The 13754-nt window shown below is 43.9% G+C and overlaps 1 protein-coding gene across 1 annotated transcript in view; it reads left to right on the forward strand.

Moving 5' to 3' along the window:
- The window catches only part of RHOQ (ras homolog family member Q), a 36331-nt gene that overhangs the window by 13225 nt on the left and 9352 nt on the right, over nucleotides 1-13754 (forward strand). Inside the window, exon 3 of the mRNA XM_063443919.1 lies at nucleotides 12451-12615. Within this exon, the coding sequence (XP_063299989.1) occupies nucleotides 12451-12615 (165 nt within the window). The remainder of the gene's footprint in view (nucleotides 1-12450; nucleotides 12616-13754) is intronic.

Raw genomic sequence — 13754 nt, forward strand, 5'->3', positions numbered from 1 at the left:
AATCGCCTTAGGGCAGACTACTTCAGAGACCGAAGATCCAACACAGGAGGGGGCCCGGCGGCTTGCCCATAATGCCGCCGTGTGCGAGACCCCTCCAGTCAGTCTACCCAGGAGAGAGCCAGCCTCCAGTCTGCAGCTCCACTGGGAGTGAGCTCCAGACTGAAGTGTCTCGCGATCTCCCACCTGTCAGAGCGTTGCCATGGGTTACCACAGCAACACTCTGACTGGAGATCGCGAGGTTTACCACGTGGTCTGCAGTTCACTTCCGGCATGCAGCAGACCAGAGAGCCAGACCACTGGAGAGAGAGGGTGCCCACAGGACCACCAGGGAATTTATTTAGGAACCCCCTCCCCCTATCCACTCCCTATCCCTTGTTACTACCCCACTGTTACTTCCCCTCCACCCCTCCACACCTCACTGCTCCTCCACCCACCTACCCCAGTCACTGCCCCTACCCCCTGTTTTTGCCCCTCCAACCCCTGTCACTGCCCCTCCACCCCTCCACCCCCCTTTCACAGCCACTCCACCCCAACCCTGTCACAGCCCCTCAAGCCCCCACACCATGTCACAGCACCTCCAGCCCCTTATCTCTCACAGCCCCCCTACCAAGTCACAGCCCCCACACCCACCCTGTCACAGCCACCCACACATATTGTCACAGACCTCACTACCCTGGCACAGTCCCCCCCACCCTCTAACAGCCACCCACCCTGTCACAGCCCTGCCAACCTGTCACAGTCCCCCCCTACCCTGTCACAACCCACCTTACTGGCTGTGGGATGAAACCCCCCCAACCCTCCCATACACCCTGTCACCCTTCCACCCACACCTTGTCAGCCCTCCACACACACACTGTCAGGGTACCTGTAGTCTCTACCTCAGAGGAGGTGAGAGACTTAGACGTTTATCCTCCCAGAGGGGTTGTTTCTTCCGTTCCTCGCGGTTCTCTCGGCCATTTACAAGCCGACCACGAGGGATCCACTTCCTTATATGACACGACGCTCAGTAGTCGACGTCATGACGCCAACCCGGGTCGACCTGTCAGTCAAGTCCCGAGCACTAATCAGGACTCGTCGGGGGCGTGATTACCCTCTAGAATCAAGGTATAAAGTAAGGCTTTCGGCATCTGCTCATTGCCCTGTCGTGGTTCTAGCCTGTCTAGTCACTCAGTGCTCTTGTATTCTAGTTGTCTCTTTGGTTCTGACCCGGCTTGTTTGTACTACCCTGTTTATCTCTGTTACCCTTTGACTCGGCTTGTCTCTCGCTTACCTGTCCTCTCATTCCCTCGACCTCGGCTTGTTCCTAGACCATTCTCTACTTACTCCTTACGTTAAGTCCGGCCATTCTAAGGTCCGGTATACGTACCTACCACCTGTTTGTACTCTGCGTGTTGGATCCCTGTCCCGATCCTGACATTACGACAGGGCCAATGGATCCTGCAGGTACAAACACTCAGGTTGGTCCTTCTGACTCTAGGTTCGACGCCATGGATCACAGAATTGACCAGATGGCTCTAGCACTACAGGCGTTACTATCTCGTTCTGGTAATCAACCAGAGGAGATGCGTAATACTTCTATCTCTCCTGTGAGTTCAGGTCTAGAGGTAGCCACTGTAGGTGCTTCTTCCCGTATCACTCCACCTGTACGTTATGGTGGTTCTCCAGAGAAGTGTTGTGGTTTCTTAAACCAAATAGGTATCCATTTCGAATTACAACCCCGCTCCTATCCTACAGATAGGGCGAAGGTTGGATTTATTATCACATTACTTGTTGAGAAAGCTTTGAGATGGGCCAATCCATTGTGGGAAAATGATAATCCGTTAGTATATAATTATAATGCCTTTGTAGCTGCTTTCAGAAGAACTTTTGACCCTCCAGGTAGAAAGGTCAATGCAGCTAGATTACTGTTGCGCCTTAGACAAGAAAACCGAACACTTGTGGATTATGCACTAGAGTTCAGGTCCTTGGCGGCAGAGGTTAAGTGGAATGAACAGGCTTATATAGATGTATTTTTAAACGGGTTATCAGACATAATCCTTGACGAGGTTGCTACTAGAGAGCTTCCTGAAAATTTGGAGGATTTAATTTCTTTTATTTCTCGCATTGACGAACGTTTAACAGAGAGGCAGAACACTCGAGAGAGAAACCGTAGACCTTCCTTTAAACTAGCTCCTTCATTTCAAAGTTCTGAATCCACAACCTCACTTTTTCCAGAACCTATGCAGATAGGCAATACTCGCCTCTCAGAAGAGGAGAGACAGTACAGGAGAAGGGAGGGGTTGTGTATGTACTGTGGAGTCAGAGGTCATTTACGCCTAAATTGTCCTAATCGCTCGGGAAACGCTCGCACCTAAGTTTCTCTAGAGGACAGGCCTTGGGTGTTTCTATTTTGTCCTCTAATCTTAATTATAAAGATCACAGGCTTCTGCTACCCGTTTCTTTAACTTGGGAGAAGGGAGTACTAGAAACTATGGCATTGATAGATTCCGGAGCTGCTGAGAGCTTTATCGACCAAGTTTTTGTTACCAAACACGCTATCCCATCCCAGTTAAGGGAGACACCCTTGGCCGTTGAGGCCATAGATGGTAGACCTTTAGTTGAGCCTGTTATTTTCCGTGAAACCATACCCGTTAAATTAACTGTTGGTATCTTACACGAGGAAGACATATCTTTATTGCTTATTTCTTCTCCTTCTGTTCCCATAGTCCTGGGGTACCCTTGGTTAAAAAAACATAACCCTATTATTGATTGGGAATTAGGGGAGATAATCTCATGGGGTCAGGGTTGTCAGGACAGGTGCTTACGGACAGTGTCACCGCTTTGCGCAGTTAACACACCGATTAATTCTACCTACTCTACAGAGGTACAAATACCGCCCCTGTACCTGGATTTAAAGGCAGTATTTGACAAAAAGAATGCTGATACTTTACCTCCACACAGGTCTTTTGATTGTAAGATTAATCTACTACCTGGTACTATGCCCCCCAGGGGTAATGTATATCCTTTGTCCACTAAAGAGAACTTAGTCTTAGAGGAGTATATTCGTGAGAACCTTGAAAAAGGATTCATTAGGAGATCCTCCTCCCCTGCCGGGGCTGGGTTTTTTTTTGTTAAAAAGAAGGATGGTACACTAAGACCTTGCATTGATTATCGAGGTTTGAACAAAATAACCATTAGAAATGCCTACCCAATTCCTTTGATTACCGAGCTCTTTGATCGTCTAAAAGGCTCCAAGATTTTCACCAAGTTAGATCTCAGAGGGGCGTATAACTTGGTGAAAATTCAGCAGGGACACGTGTGGATGACGGCGTTCAATACCCGTTATGGGCACTATGAATACACAGTAATGCCTTTTGGCCTCTGTAATGCACCGGCAGTATTTCAGGACCTGATCAATGAAGTTCTTAGGGAATTTCAACATGACTGCGTTATTGTATATCTGGATGATATACTTATACACTCTAGAGAGATTGAGACTCACCACAGACAAGTCAGAAGGGTATTGCGCAAGCTTCTTCAACATGGCCTGTACTGCAAATTGGAGAAATGCAGCTTTGACCAATCCCAGATAAACTTTCTTGGTTATGTGATTTCTGGGGAAGGGTTTAAGATGGACCCGGATAAGCTCCAGTCCATTTTGGATTGGCCTTTACCCAGGGGCCTCAAGGCCATTCAGAGGTTTATTGGATTCTCCAACTATTATAGGCGCTTCATTAAGGGTTACTCTTCAATTATAGCTCCTATTACCAATATGACCAGACAGGGGGCTGACACTAAGAACTGGTCTACTGAAGCCCTTCTTGCCTTCAAAACACTCAAGGAACTGTTTGCTTCTGCACCAATTTTAGTTCACCCTGATACGACTCTGCCTTTCCTACTCGAGGTAGACGCCTCAGAGACAGGTATAGGTGCTATCCTGTCCCAAAGGTTAGGTGTGGATAAGTCCTTACATCCATGTGGTTTTTTTTCCAAGAAACTATTAGGCCCTGAGAGCAGATATGACATTGGTGACAGGGAACTACTAGCAGTTATCATGGCTTTAAAGGAGTGGAGACATTTATTGGAGGGCACCTTACATCCTGTTACTATTTTGACAGACCACAAGAACCTGTCCTATATTGGGGAGGCCAAGCGCTTGTCCTCCAGGCAAGCTCGTTGGTCTTTATTCCTCACGCATTTAAATTACGTGCTCACTTATAGACCTGGTTCTAAGAATCCTAAAGCCGATTCTTTGTCTCGACAATATGAACCTTCTGCGATATCTGAGCCGGTTTTGTCTTGTATAGTACCCAGGTGCAATATTATCGCCAACACGAGTCTTAAGATTCACTCTCCGTTGCTTGGTCAGATCATGAAGTTGCAGCATCTGGCGCCTAGACAGACTCCTGGGGCAAGGCATTTCGTTCCTCCTGAACTCCAACTGGAACTCTTACAGTGTTTTCACAACAGTAAGGCGGCTGGGCATCCGGGTATTCGCAAGACATGTTCCTTGATCTCTAAAGATTTCTGGTGGCCTTCTTTACGGAAGGATATTAGGGATTTCATCGGAGCATGTGAGGTCTGTATGAAGACTAAGCAACCTCATACGCTTCCATGTGGGTTGTTACATCCCTTGAACATTCCAGAGAGACCATGGTCCTGTTTGGCTATGGACTTCATTGTAGATTTGCCTGGTTCTAAAAAACAGACTGTGATCCTCACGGTGGTTGATAGGTTTACTAAGATGGCTCATTTCGTGCCCTTAACTAAACTCCCGACTTCTCCTGAATTGGCGGAGATATTCGCGAGAGAGATTTTTCGCTTACATGGGATACCTTCCGAAATTGTTTCCGATAGAGGTTCCCAATTTGTTTCACGTTTTTGGAGATCCTTCTGTTCTCAACTAGGCATCAAATTGAATTTTTCTTCTGCCTATCACCCTCAGTCTAACGGAGCTGCTGAACGTACCAATCAAAAGATTGAACAATATTTGCGTTGTTTTGTTTCTGAACACCAGGACGATTGGGTCGGTTTGATTCCTTGGGCGGAGTTTGCACACAATAATCTCGTTTGTGATTCTACTCGTTCCAGTCCCTTCTTCATGAATTATGGCTTTCATCCTTCCATTCTTCCCTCGGTTTCTCCTTCCCAAGGGGTACTGTCGGTTGATGTTCATGTCGCCAATTTGAGGAAGTTGTGGGATCAGACTCGACAAATTCTCCTACATAATTCCATGTTGTTCAAGAAACACGCTGATAAGCACAGAAGGGCGGCTCCGGTTTTTGTTCCAGGTGATAGGGTATGGTTGAGTACTAGAAACATTCGTTTGAAGGTTCCTTCTATGAAATTCGCTCCTCGTTACATTGGCCCTTACAGGGTTCTGACTCGAATTAACCCAGTTGCATATCGCCTAGCTCTTCCAGTTGCCTTACGCATTCCTAACTCCTTTCACGTTTCTTTACTGAAACCGCTAGTCTGTAACAGATTTTCCTCCACTATATCCTCTCCTCGCTCTGTTCAGGTTGAGGGTCAGGAGGAGTATGAAATCAACTCCATCATCGATTCTCGAATCTCCCGGGGGAAGTTACAATATCTTATTGACTGGAAGGGATATGGTCCTGAGGAGAGGACTTGGGTACCTCAGGAGGATGTACATGCTCCTCGCCTCTGCAGGGCTTTTCACTCCCGTTTTCCATCTCGTCCCGGTTCCTTCCGCCCGGTGGGCGTTTCTGAGAGGGGGGGTACTGTCAGGGTACCTGTAGTCTCTACCTCAGAGGAGGTGAGAGACTTAGACGTTTATCCTCCCAGAGGGGTTGTTTCTTCCGTTCCTCGCGGTTCTCTCGGCCATTTACAAGCCGACCGCGAGGGATCCACTTCCTTATATGACGCGACACTCAGTAGTCGACGTCATGACGCCAACCCGGGTCGACCTGTCAGTCAAGTCCCGAGCACTAATCAGGACTCGTCGGGGGCATGATTACCCTCTAGAATCAAGTTATAAAGTAAGGCTTTCGGCATCTGCTCATTGCCCTGTCGTGGTTCTAGCCTGTCTAGTCACTCAGTGCTCTTGTATTCTAGTTGTCTCTTTGGTTCTGACCCGGCTTGTTTGTACTACCCTGTTTATCTCTGTTACCCTTTGACTCGGCTTGTCTCTCGCTTACCTGTCCTCTCGTTCCCTCGACCTCGGCTTGTTTCTAGACCATTCTCTACTTACTCCTTACGTTAAGTCCGGCCATTCTAAGGTCCGGTATACGTACCTACCACCTGTTTGTACTCTGCGTGTTGGATCCCTGTCCCGATCCTGACACACACCCTGCTACATCTCCCCACACACACACACTGTCACCCCCACACGCACACATTGTCATCCCCACACGCACACATTGTCACCCCAATCACATACACTATCACCATTCCCAAACACTTTCAGCCCCCACACACTGTCTCCCCCTTCACCCAGCCACACTCACATTAAACTCTCCTAATCCTGTCACTGTCACCACCTCCAACCATACCAAACTCACCTGCCCTTGCTTTACCACAATTACCCTATCATATTAACCCCTCAATCCTGTCAGACTCACCTTCTCTGTCGCACTGTCGCACACAGTCCCCAACCCTGTCACACTCATCCTCTATCAGTCTGTCCCACTCACCCCCTTCACCCTGTCACACTCACCCTTTCACATTAATCTAATCCTGCCACATTAACCCCCTTAATCTTGTCACACTTACCTCCCCTCATTCTGTTACACTGCTCCACACCTCCTCCAAACATGGCACATTCACCCCAACCCTGTGATACACCCCCCAACTATGCCACATGCAACCTGCCACATTAACTTCCTCCAATCCTGTCACTTACTTCCCCATGCCCTGTCACACTCCCTCCTCCAACCATGTCACAATCAACCTCCATCATTCTCACCCTCCCTCATTCTGTCACACTCAACCCCCAACCCTGTCTCATATATCCCCCTCACCCTGTCACACTCACCCTGCCACAGTTACACTTCTACTCACCTTGTCACAGTCACAAACTGAAGACATTCATCATACACACATGCACAAAGGTCCCATGCAGCCCCCATATACACCATACACCGCAAGCAACTACCACACACACACAAGGTCCCAGACACATGCTCATGAAGACATACATTCACACACAAGGATACTCTCGGTCAGACACATACTTTCATGCACATACACAGGTAGACAATGCCAGAAGTACACACACTGGCAGTAATGTATGCTAATTACATTTGTTTATTGCAAATTAATTTAGTTTGCAAATTAAGCCATAACTACAGTTGTAGAGCTCACAACACAGCGGCACAGGGAGCCACGACACTGCAAGCCTCTGAACAATGAATACAGAGACTAGCTCTCTGTATCCAGCGCTGCAAGCTTGTCCTTCAGTACAACTACAGCACCTTATGCAACCCCTATTATCTTTTCCACTTTAGTGGGGGCCTCATGTTTGAGTTGTGCCTAAGGACTCACAAAGTCTAGGGCCGCCACTGAACGGAGGCCGAGGTGTTAAGAGAGCTGTTATCTCTGTGCTCTTCCAGAACTGTTCCCTCACATGCCCTGCGGTGATGCTGGGAGCAGGGTTATGACAGCACATCATGTTTTTTTGTCTGTCAGTGAGTGTGTGTCTGTCTGTCTGTCAGTGAGTGTGCATGTCTGTCAATGTGTTTGAAATCATTGAGTGTGTTTGTCAATAAGTGTGTTTCAGTGTGCGTCAAATCAGTGAGTGTGTCTGTCAGTGTGTGTCAGTTCAGAGAGTGTGTGTGACTGTCAGTAAATGTGTGTCAGCAAGTATATCTGTCAGTGTGGGTCAAATCAAAAAGTGTGTTTGTCAGCGAATGTATGTGTTAGTAAGTGTGTGAGAGTATTTCTATCAGTTAGTGTGTGTGTCAGTAACTATTATGTGTGTATTATATTTTCATTTTGTGATTTTTAAACTTCAAATTAATAGTTCACACACTCCTCCTTACATACACAATATTCATATTATGTCATACTTATTTTAACTATATTCTTCACTACATGTAATCAGGCTTGTTCTCCAAATATGGGATTAACTTAAATATCAGTGTCTACATGTTTAATTCAGAATTTATATCAATAGAAATTACTTTCTCGAGGCAGGGGTACATAGGAATTTTTGTTTAGACCTGCAGGGGTACTTTTCCGTTAACGCTTGAGAATCACTGCTGTAGCACACTATGGGGGAGATGTATAAAATGAGTGCTTACACTTATAAATGAAAAGATTAACACCATTAAAAATGTCACCAATGTTTTAGCACTAATTTGACTATCTTTTAACGGTTAGCTTTAAGATTTACATAAACTTATGCCATTGAAGATAGCTTTACAACACTGTAATGGCTATAGCCACTTATATTAAAAGATAGTAGGGTGATCACCTCCTCCAGTCTCTCTGGATAATGACAGTGACATTTCTGTGATGTACTCTGTGACGTACTCTGGTAGATATAATGTCAGACCCCACAACTCCAAAAGCCTTCATTTATAAAATCTTTATATTGAATGCTTCACTAGTGGAGAGGACTGTCCACTTTCATAACTGTGAGTTTTGTGCACAAAAAAAGTAATTTATTTGTACTTGCCCACCCCAGAACAGAACTTACACGCTCTGCTCCAGGCTGCCCAGTTATCCTGATTTTATCAGGACAGTTCCAATTTACGGATCCTGTCCCAATATCCTGACTTAGTTTGCTGGTGTCCTGATTTTAGGGAACTGTCCCCAACATGCATAGCATGAGTGAGCACATGATTAATGTTTAGGGCACTAGGACCCTGCAGACAGCACCGAAACGGCGCTCTCTGCGCCGTCTACCCTCAGTGGGCTGGCCTACTTGATTGTTAGGCAGCCTGGAGTGTATTCATGCCATGCTGGCCTGTCCGTTAAATGGCGAACCTTTCTGGGCAGGTTCACCCCCTATAGCCAGAGCCAGTCACACAAACTGTGTCACTAGCCTGCCCCCCTTTCATCCCTCCCACCAGTGTTTCAAGTTCACAGGACACCAGAGTTAGGGGGTATCCTACCCTGGTGACAGCATCTCTTTGTAGCTGAAAAGAAGCCAACGAGTGGGACACAGCCATGATATATATAGGCCTGTTGGCAACTATACAAATGAAGCAACTCTTGTCATCTCACAGATTGCATTGTGGGCCAGAACTGAGGCCTAAGAGCGCTTAGCACCTGCCCAACAAACACAAGAAGGGACTCTTTGAGTGCAATGTGACCTCTATGTGATTATATGCCTTTATGAATACATATAGGGGCACCAGAAACACTGAAACAATAAACAGTTCATGCTGGGTTTACAAATCTCACCATTATCTATAGATCACCCCTAGTGTATTCTGGTTGTGCAGTTTGTTCTAAAAACAATGTTATCACACAGATGAGCTGCATTTCATGTAACACGTGTGTTCGGCTTGTGTTTCATCTCTCCATTGCAGTTCGGGTTGCTCTTTCAAAGCCAAATATTGGATTGCTGCCCAGCATTTATTTTTGGCTGATCTGGATTCTATCACTCAGAGAGAAGTTAGATTAGTATTTCTTCTCCAAACCACACATGCAGCAGATGGTGGCTGGTTTAAAGATCACAAAGAGAGGGCTGCCAGTTTGTAATTTAACATCGAATTGACACCACACTATACTTTCCGAGTTCTATATATGTGTTCTGGTCAGCAGATATAATTCAGGATAATAAGGAAAAAAAAAAACACCTAGCACGTGTTTCCACTAAGTGAAAAACTTCACTTGGGCTGTCTTGCACGACCGTTTGCACACATGAGAGGTTACTAAACCTTTACAATTGAATTGTTAACATATGATAAGCCTGGTACCGTAAGTGGGACTTTGTTGCTGAAATGGTAAGCCGGCAATCAATAAGCTTGGACCAAGAGCCCACTCATTGATTGAAGGCTTTTGCACAAACAACATGGCCTTCAACCAATCAGATTACTGAACTATTCTTGACCAGGGCAATAGAACAGAGAATCATGTATCATTAGAAGTTCCTTTGGGGGATTTCACTAATGGGAAAAACGTCCATTATAACTTTTCTTTTTTTTCCCTAAAATCTGAAATTCACTTTCACTTCCTGACTAGTCGCAGTTAGTGCATGTCTGGCGTGTATTATTCACACGTAGTAATCTCTAAAAAGCTCCTAACCAAGCGTCATCCAATGGAATGAACAAACCCCTGTCTGATCTAAAGCAGCTCTGTATAAGTAAATTAGCTAATCGTCTTGATTGATTGATATTGTAAACAGTAGAGAATTTCAATTACAGTTTAATTACAAACCTAATCTCATTTTCTCCCAGAACAAACGTGTTCACCAATTTATTTTCTTTGTAGCGACTTTATTAGAACATCATATATTAACAGGTGTGAGTTAATATAGGCAGACACAAAAAGCAAATGAAATATTATTTTGTACTCTGTATGCCAACATTTGTGCTTCACCCTGGACAGACTGACACTTTTCCTGCATATCCTACCTACATTCATGCACAATCTATTTTTAGGCTATCTATATTACATTGTTTATGGTATTGGGGCAGAGAAGTATATAGTCTTTAGCATGTGTGTTAAAAATACAGCCACAACATGTTATACAGAATAGGTTCGTGCATGTGCAATATTTAAGGTATATCCCCTCAGCCTGGTTGAGTTTTCTGGTTCAAACATTAAGGGCTTTTCCAATCACCATAACGAGTTTTACTCCATGCATAGGTTGTGATGCATTGTCACTTATTTGATGTCTCTATTCATCCTATTTTTTATTAATGCTGTGGCTCTGTGCCCACAACTCTGTGATATAAGAGGGGTACACAGCTTCTCCTTGACCCCCAACACAACCCTGTAGGGCTAATATATCCCACCATCCCTGCAATGAAAATAGTCTGCCATTACTACAATTTAAATCGTGCTGAGATGGTCTGTAGGTCTGAGCCCTGTCTTGCTGCACAATAATGTTATTCAATAAGATGTGAACCGACTGTGAAATTGCTAAATTCTGCATAAAAACACAGAATTAGTCCTGTTCTTGCAGTTCTGACTGCAATTTGGATGTCACTTTTGGGACAGGCATCAAATATTCTTACCTGGTTGTTTGGAACAATTCAACATCTACAATATTACCACAGAGATTTAGTGGCTTGCTGCCAAACTGGCACAGTTGGATAAACATTTGTATATTTCTTCTAAAGACTAATATAATCTAAGAAAAAAAAAATTGATAAAAGAAAAGGAGTCCCTTAGCACATTAAAATAAATTTTTTGAAGTCCAGAGTACCTTCTATACCTGGGGGAAAACCTGGCTAATGGTCCTCCCTTCCCCCTCATCCACTTGCAATGTGTGAGAGGTTAACATGCATTTATGGGCAATACAACAGACCCCTTTTCTACAAGAAGTCCATACTGATAGTCACAAACAATCCACACAAACCAACCCCTGCAGTCACACTCACTGACAATCAACACAAACACACCTAGCATTCACATAATCTATATATAACACATAAAACACCCTAGCATTCACACAGACACTGACACTAATATACCCATGCATTCACATTCACTGATACCGTACACAAACCTACCCATGCATTCACACTCACTGACAATCCACACACACCTGCATTCACACTCACTGACAATCCACATACACCTGCATGCACACACACTGACCAGCCACACACACCTGCATGCACACACACTGACCATCCACACTGAACATTTCCACAAACACTGGTATTCATGTCACACGAATATTAACTGTAAGCAAAATACTGTTTTCTCCCATTTCAGAGCACTAGTAACTTTTAGGCCAGTCTCATAACTTACATTTTAAACCCGATCGATGTGTTAAAAGCTCTCACCTGACCAAAGCTTGAATGCAGACCTATTTTCCCATGGTTCGTGGCTTCCATATTAGCTGAGAAGTTACTGTATTGTCCTAACTACATCGTATCCTCTAGGTGTCAACAGACAAATGCATGGAAAGAGGGCCCTATCAACAGCATAAGAACTGGACCTTTACTCCCTATTTATACTATGAGAGAATAAAAACGTGTAAATATTAGCATTAAACCCTTTTAAATACTTTTTTTATATTTACTTTTAGCAGCTCAGCTCTGTAATTTCTGATTTACTTATTTTCTGGTAATATGAGTTATTATTTTCACAGGAAATTGAAAGTAACAGATCTGTTACAGTTATGGCTACTGCTTAGAAGGCATTTAACTCTTCTCATGCCACGGATGGGTCAGCATGCCTCTCGCTTTTGTTTAATATGTTTCATGCAGTGGGCCTCACAGCTGACGTGATTCTTATTACAGTGGAATAATCTCTTAAATCTGTATGAGACGTGCTTTATGGCTTCTTCATCTGACCATTAATCATGCTTGATTTATATTTCAGGAAGATTATGATCGCTTGAGACCGTTGTCTTATCCCATGACGGATGTTTTCTTGATCTGTTTCTCTGTGGTAAACCCCGCTTCATTTCAGAACGTGAATGAGGAATGGATACCAGAGTTAAAAGAATATGCACCGAATGTACCTTTTTTATTGGTCGGAACACAGGTAAAATGTTTGCACCATACAGCAATAAAACAGTTTGACTGACTCTTGTTAAGGTTATAAAATGAAGTCTATAAACATCACGCTATTACATCATGCAATAATTATAAAATGCCCTTGACTAAAACACCTATTAAACAGACATGAGTACTGTTAAGATTTCATGATACTAGGGATAAAATACAATTAAACTTTTTTATAAAGCACCAACATTTGCCACAGAGCTGTAGATTATGTAAAACAAGACAAATAAAACGTACTCTAATTAAACACACGAACAGTAGGGGAAGAGAGCCCTGACCAAATGGGCTTACAATCTAAAAGTGAAATAATTCACAACTCCAGGCTACAATAAGGCCTTGTTGAATTGCCTCGGTCATTTGCCATTTTTTATAAGTTAAAGGCTAGACAAAGGACTAGTGTAACTGTTGGGAAATCTGTCCGGCTTTTCAATATATAATTCTCCATGTTCAAAAAGAAAAAAAGTTAAGTTTGTGAAAATGAAAGGCACACTATAGTCACCAAAACACCTTTAGCTTAATGAAGCAGTTTTGGTGTATAGAACATGCCCCTGAAGTCTTACTGCTCAATCCTCTGCCATTTAGGAGTTCAATCACTTTAGTTTCTGTTTCTGCAGCCCTACCCACACCTCTCCTGGCTGTGACTCACACAACCAGCATGTTTTCATTTTCGATCAGATGTATCTTACTTTAAAAGTTTTTTATCTTCTGCTCTGTAAATTGAACTTAAATCACAGGAGGCTCCTGCAGGGTCTAGCAAGCTATTAACAGAGCAGGAGATAAGACATTTTCAATTAAACAGAATTTACAATAAAGGAAGTGTAAACATTAGATCTCACTTTACAGGAAATGTTTAGGAAGGCTGTTCAAGTGACATGCAGGGAGGCATTACTAGGGCTGCATAAACAGGTGATTTAATTCCTAAATGGTAGAGAATTGAGCAGAGAAACATCAGGGGCATGATCTATACTTCAAAACTGCTTCATTAAGTTGTTTTGGTCACTTTAGTGTCCCTTAAAGCATTTAATGTTGCAAATGTATTTCAACATATAGGACAAATAGTAGCGTTAAAGACATTCTACGTTTCAACTCATTTTTTACAACATTGAATTGTGGTCAATT

Source organism: Pelobates fuscus, chromosome 2, assembly GCF_036172605.1.
Source record: "Pelobates fuscus isolate aPelFus1 chromosome 2, aPelFus1.pri, whole genome shotgun sequence".
Lineage (NCBI taxonomy): Eukaryota > Metazoa > Chordata > Amphibia > Anura > Pelobatidae > Pelobates > Pelobates fuscus.